Source organism: Gymnogyps californianus, chromosome 4 (assembly GCF_018139145.2).
Source record: "Gymnogyps californianus isolate 813 chromosome 4, ASM1813914v2, whole genome shotgun sequence".
Lineage (NCBI taxonomy): Eukaryota > Metazoa > Chordata > Aves > Accipitriformes > Cathartidae > Gymnogyps > Gymnogyps californianus.
Window position 1 is genome coordinate 17,229,229 of NC_059474.1, and position 12,767 is coordinate 17,241,995.

Sequence of the window (12,767 nt, forward strand, 5' to 3'; positions counted from 1 at the left end):
AGCAGCCACAACTGGGCAAATAACTGGCTTTAACAACAGTGACCTCAACAACTATGCGGACTTACAAAAACAGACTTCTAAATGAATACGTACAATATAGAAAATTTTGCACCACAAAAAACCAAGACAAAGTTGAAAAGTTTCAACAAACCCACTCTAAATTAAAAGGCAAGTAAATTAACAGTGTACTTGTGATTGTAAAACTACTTTGCTTGAGGGGAAATTCTGTTCAGCTGATGAACATCTGAAAAGCTTCAAAAGATCAATTAAATAATCCTATGGAAAACACAGTTGTTCCTTAATCTTCCCATAATGAATAATACTAATTATGAATGTACACTGTACTCAGTGTGTGCTTTTGGAATTAATTTGGCAACTGTGACTTCAGCTGAAATGTCACTGCTTGCATCAGAACTGCCTAGATTTTATTTTTGGAGGGATTTATGAACTGAAGAACTCAATTTATTCACTGCTTAACCTCTAATGCTCTTATTTATTTCACTGTTGAGACAGGAGCTTTTCAAGAAAACCTAAAGAAATAAAGAACTGTATCTGTAGACAAGAAATTTGGTGTTGCTGGCTTTTGTTTGTTTTGTGGTTTGTTCCCCCTCAGCCACCTCTAGAGTTCTGAGAGGACCACCCAGGGTCAGAGAAGAAGCTGTGACCTTTCACTAAAGATGCACTGCTAGATATTCAAGGAATCCCTATTAATCACGAACAAAAACATGAGAACAATTAGAGAGCTTGGAGCAAGAGAAAACAATGACATTTCATGCCCAGCTGGGCCCCTATCAGACTTTCAGAGAGTTTAAGGGGAAGTGTTGCATTTGCAACGCCCTCTACGACCAGTGCCTCAAGTACACCTTTGAATTATTGTGATCCATAAGTCAAAGTTATGCCTACACAACAAACAGGTGTAACAGCCATATCCCAAAGCCCAGCTATCCTACTTTACATCTAGTTACCACAATTCAAATGGTTTGTTGAAAAGCAACAAACGCTCCCAGCCTCAAGACGAGGAGCTGGGCCAGGACTTGGACTTAAGTGCAGTTAGCCATTACCCTTTCACTGCTACTGTCATGTGCTCAAGAAAGGATTTGCCTAAGCTTATACTGCAATTGTATTTGGCTTTGCGATGTAGGTGTAGCTAGTCCAATTGTAGTAACTGACTACATAAATTAGAACTCCCTTAAGACATAATATTTTCTCACTTACATGGGTTTTGCCTTTAAAAACCAAATTAATAGTAGGTTGGCATCAATACTTTCTTCCTACAAGCGGCAATAACCAACTGCTACAGAAATAAATGAGAAGTAAAGCCATTTATGTAAAGCCATGTTCTTATGCACATTCATGCCCCATATTTGCAAGAATCTTACTGTATTAAATTCTGATTTCCATAAAGCAAATACATTGCAAGTTCACCAACTCTGAATACTAAAAGAAATGTCGACGCTGTACTTTTCCTTTTTTAAACAAATATTACAAAATTGGATTTTATTGAGTTTCACACAAGATGCACTTATAAAATTGATACAGAATGTAATTCAACAGAAAAAAAAACCCGAAAGCAATTCCAAGCTTTCTTTAGCAACTGCTAAATAATTCAAAAATAAGATACACCAAATTGACAGATAATCTGAATTTCAATGTGTGAACATCTCCAATTAGTATAAAATACATCAAAATTTAAAGAATTTCATATTTTTCCCCAGCACAAGTCCTCTTCTTCTTACTCTCATCCCTGCACAGTAACCACAGATTTTGGCTGTTACTCCAGCTACTCTTGATGGAAGAGAAGAGGCTGAAAGACTGCAGCAAGAAGTTCCCACCAGAGCAAGCCACGTTAACCTGTATGGCAAAGCTATCTCATTACCAAGTCTGCTCAGATACAGGATAACTCTGTCCAACTGTCTCCATTTGCTATATTACTGTAGCCCTGCAAGTTTCAGGGATTAGCATACACATTAAACTTTCACATGTTCATAAAGCAAATAAACTTTGGCTTTCCCACTCCGACAAATTATGAAATTAGCAAAGAGCAAATTTTGTCTTCATTTGTTCAGCACTGAAGTACTTTTATGACACCTTCCCTTGGAAAGTGAAACTGGTGCTTACTTAAATATCTGAAAGGCATTTGAAGTTAATGCTGTGTTTTAACAACAATGTATTAAGAATTTATCATTAACTAAAGGGTCTCTTCTGATACAAGTCTCCAGCCTAAGTTTTGAGCTCAAATTTATTCCATTCTTGGTCTGAGGATTCCAAACCATCTTTCATCAATTCTCACACAACGGCATCTCACACCAGAAATTAAGATGCATTGTAATGCTTAAATGCTCTTTATAGATCTAGTCTATCTACTTAAGTTTGGCTAAAACCTATCAATTAAAATGGATAATTCTGATTTGATTGTCAGTATGAGCTTCTATAGGCATGTTCTCAGTCAAGTTAATACACAGATGTCATTCTTATCAGAGTTAAACCCAAAACGCAGTGTAGTATTCTCTTCTGCTGCGTTAATGCCATACATACAGTTCCAACGCAACACTTGCTTGCTGCAATTAACACTGCCTTTCCTCAACATATAGAAGTACCCCTTTATTATTTTTTCCTACAGCAACAAAAAGCCCTCAGCTTTTAAAAATAATTTTATAAATAATTTGCCTTGCAGGACACACAACACAAGAAATGAATATGCTTCATATTTGCCCAGTTAAGCAGAACCTTCATTACTGTGATCTTTCCTTGGTGCTTAGTATTTAGATAAAATAGTATGCTAAGTCTTTCATTTAAAGGCAAAATTTTATTCTGATTACAAGATTTTCAAGATACATCTTGAAAAGATTTTTGTTGACAAGAATAACTATCTTGACTTACTGTTTTATGTACCAATGCTTTACGCGTTTGTTGATATAAGCACAAGTTTTGAATTCTGCTTGCAGATGTTTAATAAAAGAAGGTAACTGGAAAGGCAAACTTCTAGTCAAGTTGTCATACATTTCCAGGAATATCCTTACACTGGAGGAACCTTCATGAAAAGTAGTATGTTCTGGAAGCATGGTTTCATAATGCAGAACAGGATTATGCTTTTTTTCCAGTCTATTTTCCAGAAAAGTGATACTGCAGCTCTGCCACCAGGCTAGAGACTCACGATCCACCACATTTTTCAAGAGGCAAGTTAAAGATCACTTCCTTGACCTGACCAGATACCAAGCCAAGTTACTTGTAGAAAGAAATTAATATTTTTTGCCATTAATAATTTAAGTTTTTAAATAAATATTTATGTGCCTTTTTTGGCAACTGTCCATTCTGGTAGCATCTGCTGTCCCAACAGCTCAGTATCCTTAGCACATTGATTAAAAAACCAAAAAATCTTAGTCAATTCTGTTTCCACAAATAGTAAACCTGTCTATCTCCAACAAGTCTTTCTTTGAAGACCTGTGTTTTAATTCTGAACTGTCCTGGCTTATATCTTTTTCTTCTCCATCAGGAGTTGTCAGAAATTGATCAGAATTGCTTGTTACAAGTAAAGACGGCGTATTCTCCTTCTGATGCATAGGTTGATTGGTAACTGATGTAGATCCATTTTCATCTGTGGAAATTCCTGTTGGAACAGAAGACAATTACAAAGATAATCATGAATTTAACACAGACATACTGGTGCATCTATAACATTCAGATTCATCCAAAGCTGTCTGGGAAAGTGTGCTGCATCAAATCAGCAGAAGCAACAGAAGAATGCTTTGTGGAAGCCACTACCAAGCCACGACCTCTTCTTAGTTTTACCATAAGAGATTTCCTTTTCTAATTTGGTAAAAGGATAGAAAATGAATTCTACAGAAGTTCAGATAACGAGCAAGAGCATAATCAGCAGATGTTAGGACATACACTGCATTCTTCTAGTTTACATATTCATTTTTATTGGCTTAGGCAAAAAGCTTTTTGACAGACTTTATGTGAATCACACAAATATTTTCTACTGAAATGAAGAAAAGGAATCTCTGTAGCGGGAGCTAGATGTGCCTAATCCTCTACATAAGTACAATAAACCTGGCTTCTCTAGGGATAGCTAATGACTCATGCACTGCTACACACTTTAAGAGCACTGGCTCCTAAAGCAGTTCTATTAAAGATGTCTATTTTTATTCCTGTTCTTACTTCAGTGGAATCGAACACTGGCTCCGTTAACCTAAGATATTTGTAAGTAATATCCATGTATTGTTTCCACATTTTGTTAAAACAGTTAAAGAATTTAAATGCACAGGCAAATGACAAAGAAATATTTTTTTCTTATTTACTATCTCCTCATAAAGACTGAGTTATTGTTTCTAAAGGAATCTGAAAAAATCTGACTGATGTGGAGAGTACTGCAGACCAGCCCAAGGCAACATTATTTGTCAGAATGGCAGCACTATCCAAATTACTACAAACACTTCTTTCTGTATAGCATCTCTTCACAGTATACCACCTACTACTTGAAGGTACATGGATTACTCTCTACAGTCTTATGCAAGTCAAAGGTACTAAACGTGCATCGAGAGAGGAGACAAGTAATGCTAATTGTAGAACTTCGTTACAAAGGTAAGTGTTTTCTAACCCAGCAGCTTCCAGACAAAGTTGGTCAGCCTATAAATGATTATCAGTAATTAGAACTTCCGTCCTTTAAGAGCAAGTATAAAATTTTATCCTTCAAAATTTTAAACTGTTTCTATGGATGAGGTGGAAACCCTTAGGAAAATAAATTGACTTACATTATAAGCTGATAGAAAGCAGACCAGATTAATTCCCTCACCCTCATTCTAGTAAGAGATGGGTTGAGAGACTGTATTGAAAAAACCTGATAAGTGGGGCACAGGGATTAACCAATATTGCAGAGCCCAGCAGTAATAATGCAAACACACAGAAGCTGGGGAAAGCAAAAGTCATTCTTTCACAAAACTGATGTTTCTAGTAAATAAAGAGCTGCTAAAAGGTATAAAAAACCCGAAAAACTCTTAAAAATTGAGCTTTTTCATCAGTGATGGAAGTTAAGAATATTCTAAATAAAATCAGCAAAAGCTTTTTGACTGCTACTTTTCAATCAAAATGTTTCCATTTGAGGAAATAAGTATCTCTGCTGACTGACCTGATAAAATTGCTGCTGCTTCAGCTAAAAATAGGATTTATTTACAGTAAGTTTAAGGGTCAATCTAAGTAAGTATGACTTACTAAGTCTCATATCCAAGTGTAGTACAGGAATGTTTAATTAAAACATTATCATTATGATCGCCGTCTAATGAAATGCAAAAGACATTCAGACCAATTCGTATTACATTCTTTCATCATGAAACTAAAGTAACTCTGTGAATTTAAGCTATTTAAAAATAAACATCCGCACCAAGTTTCTGCCTGATGTGATTTGACACAGGTGAGATAGAGATTTATGACTGAAACACTGACAGATTCTTAACTCTTCTATTGCTGGCAAGACACTATGATGACTAATAAGCACCTTACATTTCAAGCTGTTCAAGTCTTTGGCAAGCAATAGAGTGAACACAATAAAAGCCTCACTGTTAAGTTCTCTAGGGCTCTCATTGAGCTCTTCACAGAGGAAGATATACAGTCCAATTCAGTTGACTGGAACAATGAAGGCTTCTGTTTCCTTCTATAATGTGTCACAGGAATATAATAATGCCCCATTCCAATTATATATTAACTGCTAATGCTGAGGACCTATATGAGAAAACCACACTGCACAGACTTGAAATGAAGTGAGTAGAGACCAGCTGAAATTCCTATTTGGATTTCATAAAGCTTTTCATTAATGTGTTCATGACAACTACAAGTAATTATCCCTATTGCGTGCCATGTTTTACATTGATTTCCATAAGGAATGCATAGATTGCTTCCTTATTAAACTTCAGCCCTGCCAGATATGACGTGTAAATATTTACTTATTTGTATAGTGACACGGCAGAGGGAGTTGGACTAGATGATCTTTAAAGGTCCCTTCCAACCCAAACCATTCTATGATTATGATTTTCAAACAAAAGCGTGCTACTGTTCTGATGCTTCTATCACCTCCACATATCAGGGTGGGATCTTATCAGAGAGATGAGCATTTATAACCAGAAGAAGATGTATGAACTAAAAGCAATAAATTTATTAAATTTACAGACTTGTGTTCACAGCTGTGATATGGTACAATTAAGGTCCAGCAACAGGGTTACTGTGCAAACAATGTCATACATCTGGTTCAATATTAAATTTAGTCTGAAAGCAACTTTCATCACAGTTGAAAACAAAACGAGGCAGTTAGTCTTACCTTGGGTAGATTTAAACATGCTTTGCTGTTTGCCAGCCGGCTTCCCTGGGGTGGCAGTCAGGACAGGATTGAATAATTTCTCCTCCATTTTTGCCTCCTTTACATATTGACATGATTTCCCCAGCAACACAATACTGTTAAGGACTTTTAGAGATATTAACCTGAAAAAAATAAAAGGATTTGTTTACATATTTGCATTAGCATATTAAAATAATTGCATATTATTCATACTGCAATTATTCGTATTAAAATAATTGCATAAGGTTACTGCTGTCTTGGAAGGATTAGCTAACAAATTAAATCCCTTCAATACCAAGATCAAAAGATAATTTCCTTTTTCTAACAATTTGTTTCAGATTCAATGCTTTTTTTTTTTTTTTTTCTTCAGAAGGCATCTAGAGAAAAACATCAAGTTTTATCACAGTTTAACAAAAGGACTACAAGGACAGTTAAGCAGCCATTTAATACATCAAATATTTAAACACAGAACTAAAAAGGGCCCTCAACAGTGCAAGTCCAAATTAAATGCACTACTGTTAAAACTGTAGCCTTAGCGTGCCCAGCCAAGGATCACTAGTGGACTTTGAACCACAAGAAAGCAAACATGTAGCTTTCACAAATTACAGGCTAACCATAACAAGTCATTTTTCACATCACAAAAGACGGTCCATAAAACTCAACAAATCCAAAGAGGGAGCACTGCTTTACCATCATAGCACGGACCAGTTGATGGCAGATTCTTTTTCTGTTATCACTGATTTGCAGCACAAAGTTCAGCAAATCACTGAAGTCCCTTTTATACCTGTCTTCTCATTTGAAGAACAGGAAGGTCTCATCTATCATCAAGTACTTTTAGATTTACAACTCAAATGAGCTTTGTAAAATTTAATTTCCATTACTAGTATTACATGACATGCAAACCAATGTCCACTCCAGAGGTGAAAATAGAGATGAAGCAGGTGAAGGCTCACTACAGAACAAGGAAATAGTGATCTATTCTCTGTAGAATGAATATAAATACTCTCTACGCAAATCAACCTATGTAACAAAAGTGAACAAAATGCAGACTCTAAATTCATTCTCTACTCTCTGAAAATCTGTTTATTATGTACATCACTAACAGACTAAAAAGAAGACTTGAAGTGAACATTCACAGATCCATGGAGCAGGTCCAACTGCTTAATCATAAAGTGACCCAAGCACACTTCAGCAGCAGCTTCACTATCTCTCACTGCATTAATGTAATCAGAACTTGTCAAACAGAAAAACAAAGTACACTGCACTTTTAAGGGAATTTTATGCAATACATTTACTTGTAGAAGAAATTTAGAGAAATGGAAGAATTGGTTTACCACAGCTTGAATGTGATGATCAGGGGGCTAGTGCTTTCAATTATATAGAGCTCGCTTTAGGGAGAACATGGGCACAGCAGGTGGTATGCTGGGGAAGAAATCAAAGTATGGTGCAGAGGAATACGGCTAACACTTTAATATTTGGCCTATATGCAATATCTCAAAGTCCTAGCTATCCGACACTAAAGAGATGTGTCTCTACACTGATGTGGACTAGACACATCAGATCAAGTTCTACTTTTTTTGCAGATCAAGGTCAGATTAGAGATAAGAGTTTACCTATTGATAAAAAATGTGCAGTAATCCCATCATTTTCATAAGGTGTTGTAAAACAGCAGCCTCCTCTCTTCCAGTGTACCTGCTGAACCACTGCCCCAGATCTAGAAGTCTTTTACTTCGCAAGTCTTGCTGCCTTCAGTTACAACTTGGTAGGGCATTGAAAGGGATATTCCCACAATACTGTAGGCACGCTCTCTGTGCTGCAGTAATTTGAATCACTTAATTCTTTATGATCAATTTCAGGACGAATCCAATATCAATCAGTACGGAGAGACAACAAGTGCTGACACAGTTCAGTACGCAGCTTTCCTAGAAACTGGTCATCCCCATATAGTCTACAGCAAGTGCCTCCTGACAGGCAAACTAGATGGGATTTGAAGTACAACTAAACGCATCTCAGAAGTGCGTATCGACTGGTGAGAAGTTAAGAATAACACAAATATAAACTGATTTGGCAGTGAAGAGATACTTCCTATCATTGGTTTTGGAAAACAAATTTCCATATGACATTATACTCCTTCACTAAGATTACTTACTGACCCCTCCCTTCCCAGAAAGGCAAGCCTTCCATTTTTTTTTTCATATAGCAGTTTCCTAACATGAAGAAACTTTGCATTTAACTACCAGAGAGAAGAATTCATGATCTGCTCAGAGCACTTAAACGGCTTATTTTTGTTGGCATATTGACTCTTTAGTTCTTTTCACAGAAAGTTTCATTCCTTAGAATTCAATTTCCCCTTTTATGCAGAGGTATGGTGCTTGTCTGTCAAATTTTTTCAATCATTTTTCCATTGTTATTTTCATTACTGAAGTTACTTATTGAGGGCTATAATCCCCCAATTCAGTTACAGTACTTAAGGACCAATCTGCACTCTCAATTTCAGTTTATGAGCATAAGTGTTTTACATTTATGTTCTACTGAACATAAACTGTGTTTACACTTATACCTAAAAGTATCAACAGAAGCTTTTTTCACATACCTGATCAAATAATGGTAAATACTTTTCAGTTGTGTGCATTTACTTACCCACAGTAGAACAGCACAACACAAACATAAGCTAAGACTCCTTGTACTTTTATTGAGCTTGTTACGACTCTGATGAGCTGTTTTAAGGATAAAAATTAAACAGTTAAAACATATAGCACACAATTATTAATAGAACATTTTAACAGACATTTCTTATTTGGTAAATTCAAGACAAAAGTAGAAACATTTACATTAACAGAAATTTATTTTAATGTTCCCCATGGTAGTGCTAACTATTCAAGATTTTGGTTTGAATAAGTATTATACTAGTACCTAGTTGCAACTTTGCCAAAACTACAGTCTGATAATGTTTCCTTCACCACTGACTTCCAAGTAAAATAAAAAGCAATAAAAATCTCCCCAAAAGTCAAGGGCTGGAAGCTCAGTTAACAATTTTTGAGGAAAATGTCAAGAGATGCTGATGCAGTAAAACAGAATCAGTGTTTCGCACTGTGCTAACATTTTGAATACAAAATTGCTTTGTGGACTAGGCATATGAATCCCAAGCTTCAGTAACAAATGATCCTGAAATCTCAGTTTTACTTCAGTATTTCACAGTTAGGGTTCCAAGTTAGCAAAGCACTTCAGTTTGTTTTAAACCTATTAGTATCCAGGATATCATATCAGAACACAATTAACTTGAAAAAAGCATTTCAGTCGAATTCTCACTGGATGTACTTTAGTTATAAAAGAAATGATTATGATCATAGTTGTTTTGGTTTGGTTGGTTTTTTGTTGGCTTTTTTTTTTTTTTTTTAAATCCTGGATAAAAACTAGGCAAAGCCTGTCAATAGTATTTTTCCCCATCTCCATGGGAGAGCATTACTTTTAAAAGTTAATTCATATTGATATTCTTCCAGGAAAATAATGAATTAGCATGTTTGCTGGCAAAGCAAGGACACATTCCCAGTATTATGATAACTACTGCTTGTCTACATGTGTGTATGGGGAAAGTCAGAGCAGCTACTCACAGAAAACATTCTGCAGTAGTTAATTCAGAACAGACAGCATGTGAACACAATTTCAATAATGAAGTGATTCATTTTATAGCAGCATGTCCATGTAACAAGGTCAACTACTTCAGAATCATGTATTCTGCAATAGCGCAGAAGCTCGGTGCCCCATATAAAAGAAAACTTCGTCATTAAGCATATCATTACAGGGACAACCACAAGGACTCCTATGAAAAACCTAAAAAAACTAGTGCACTACTGCTAACCTTCTGGCAACCAGCTGCTTTGACTATTCCGAATGAATGAACAGGATAATTGCCAAAAGGAATAAATGTTTAATAAGCACAGATGTAGTTTAATTCCACTGCTACAATTCACTACAATTCAAGTGCTTATAAATTCTATAAAGTTAATATATATTGGATTTTCTATGAAAGGCTGATAAACAGCAACACATTCGTGAAGTCATAATTAGTATGTGACATAGGTTATACTGAATGCTAAGTCAACCTTGCAGCATCATTTCAGTTACTTAAGATGATCATTTCATCCTCAAAACATCAAAATGAGCCAGCTATCTCACAGGCATATATTCTCAAAGTGAGATCTTATTGACAGAAAACTGATAGGAAAGATACAACTTACTAAAACAGCCAGTGGAAGAGGAATGAAACCCATTCTTCTGGAAACCGAATCACTATAATCTGTATATGCCTAGGGAAAAAAAAGAGGAAGAATAATGAACTATTGTGCAAAGGAATGAGCTTATTTTAGCTTGGCACACCCTCTAGATAAGAATCAATCCCTGCTAACAAACACTATGCCGGTATAAAGTGTACCTATTCACATTTTGAAATTCAAATGCAGACAGCTGTACTCTCAGACAAAAATGTAATACTACCATGACCAGTAAGATTAGCTTCAGTGATCTAAATCAAGAGCAACTGGAGTATAATACAAATCTCTAAATCGAGAGCAATTAGGACATTGAATCCAACCGTGCTATGATATTTCATCTCTACATTATTACTAGCTTAGAGATTTTTGTATTAATTTGACTTTGATCCTTAAATATTGTACAGAAAAACCCACAACAGGGATAAAAGAACAATTATCCATCACACTAGCAATTTTAAATCATTCTACAAACATCTATGATTAGCCTCAGGATAATCATGTTAAAATCATTTTGAAAATATGTTTACATTTGAACTCTCAAAACACAACTACTTTGCGTGACAGCTTTCGTGTTGTATTGAACATCATGCCAACGTTAGTGTCTATATGATGCTACTTCATTTTCCACAGAGGATCCCTAGGGAAAGTAATGGAGTTTTCAGAACTAATAAACCATTTTTTTAAATTAACGAATTATTAATAATTAATTATTTGTAACTGAAGGTGTCTAACTTCTTTATGAGGTATAACTACTGCATTCCTAGCAACAGCTATTAAACATACTCAAGAAAACTACATAAATTATAATAAAGTTCACTTAATAGTTAGAGCACTCATCCAGAGCACTCGCTAATAGTTAAGAGACTCATCCAGGAACGGTGTGCTGTAAATAGTCTTACAAAAAACAGTACTAATGAAAAACACAAGCAGTCTGTGTGTTCTGTAAATACCCATGCCACAACAGTAACATGCATGGTACAAACATCCCTATACATCTGTGCATGCTGTCTGTGAAGAAATAATGTATTTTGATCCAACACAGTTAAAATAAAGTGAAAAGAACAGTAATTTAGAATTATCTCAAGAACATGTTGTTAAGCTTACTGACTTCCCATATATCTCAAAAATGTCAAAGTTGTTACAACCATCCCCTGACTATAAGTGTATTTGGAAGAGACTTCTCAACAATATATTACATAAAGCCTGAACTGACCTGAACAACTGGATAAAGAATATAAATCACAAGGAAATATTCCTGTTATCTCTTATTAAAAAAAGCAGAGTAGAATTTCAGTGCTGTAAGAGTGTAACAGTTCTGTATGTATTTCTTTAAGTATTTGTTCCAATATCCCCCCATAACAATTATGTTATTTAATACAAGAAAATGCCTTTATTTTCAGGCTTACATTTTTCTGTCGACTGCTGACAAGGTCAAATGCAAGACTGGCTCTGTATTCACTGTAGACCTGGAAAAAATCCAGCACATCAGATGTGTGATTAATGTGTTATCACACTTTATAGAAGCAACAGAGATATTAATAAAATATTTCTGTGAAAATATTATAAACACTTATGCACAGGCTGAAGGAGTCAAAGCTAGTTTTTCTGAGGTCTAATTGCACCCTTCAATAGATGAGCCTATATTTCTGCGATCAAGTAACTTGCGTATATATACAACAAACAACACTACGCTATGTTTTTGGAATTGAGAGACTTTATAAAGCATTTACTGAATTTGAGGATCATCAGAAACACAAAGTAAGAGAAATCATGTTTACTTTTTTCCTACGGTTCATAATTTGTTAAGCTACATGAAAGGTAGCACTTGGATCAAATTAAACAAATGAAACAGCTTACTTATATACTAAGCAAGTGATCCTATGAAAAAAGCAAATTGTATCAGAAGATGAATGAAGCTTTTCTTTCTCTTTAAAACAGTTCTGCATATTAAGACAGAAAAGCATCTGTTTTAAGGATAAGTGGCAGGGCAACTTGCACTGCAGGTGTTCAAAACTTCTGAAAAAGTCTGACCTAGCAACCATAAATCTTTAGAACTTCATACAAAAAATACCAAGTTTGTTAAATAAACCTTGCAAAATTGTCACTCACTACCCCCACCCTCCAGCTGTTTCAGCACACTGAAGCATGCTACATTTTTGGCTATCATG

General features: G+C 35.4%; 1 protein-coding gene across 2 annotated transcripts in view; it reads right to left on the reverse strand.

Moving 5' to 3' along the window:
* Positions 1-1,467: 1,467 nt before the first annotated feature.
* Positions 1,468-12,767, reverse strand: part of TAPT1 (transmembrane anterior posterior transformation 1) — a 49,247-nt gene continuing 37,947 nt past the window's right edge. For both annotated transcript variants that reach the window (XM_050895397.1, XM_050895396.1), the window contains 5 exons: positions 12,006-12,065; positions 10,567-10,635; positions 8,969-9,045; positions 6,311-6,471; positions 1,468-3,607 (listed from right to left, as the gene is read on the reverse strand). In XM_050895397.1, coding sequence (XP_050751354.1) covers positions 3,378-3,607; positions 6,311-6,471; positions 8,969-9,045; positions 10,567-10,635; positions 12,006-12,065 — 597 coding nt within the window. In that variant the 3' untranslated portion in view covers positions 1,468-3,377. The remainder of the gene's footprint in view (positions 3,608-6,310; positions 6,472-8,968; positions 9,046-10,566; positions 10,636-12,005; positions 12,066-12,767) is intronic.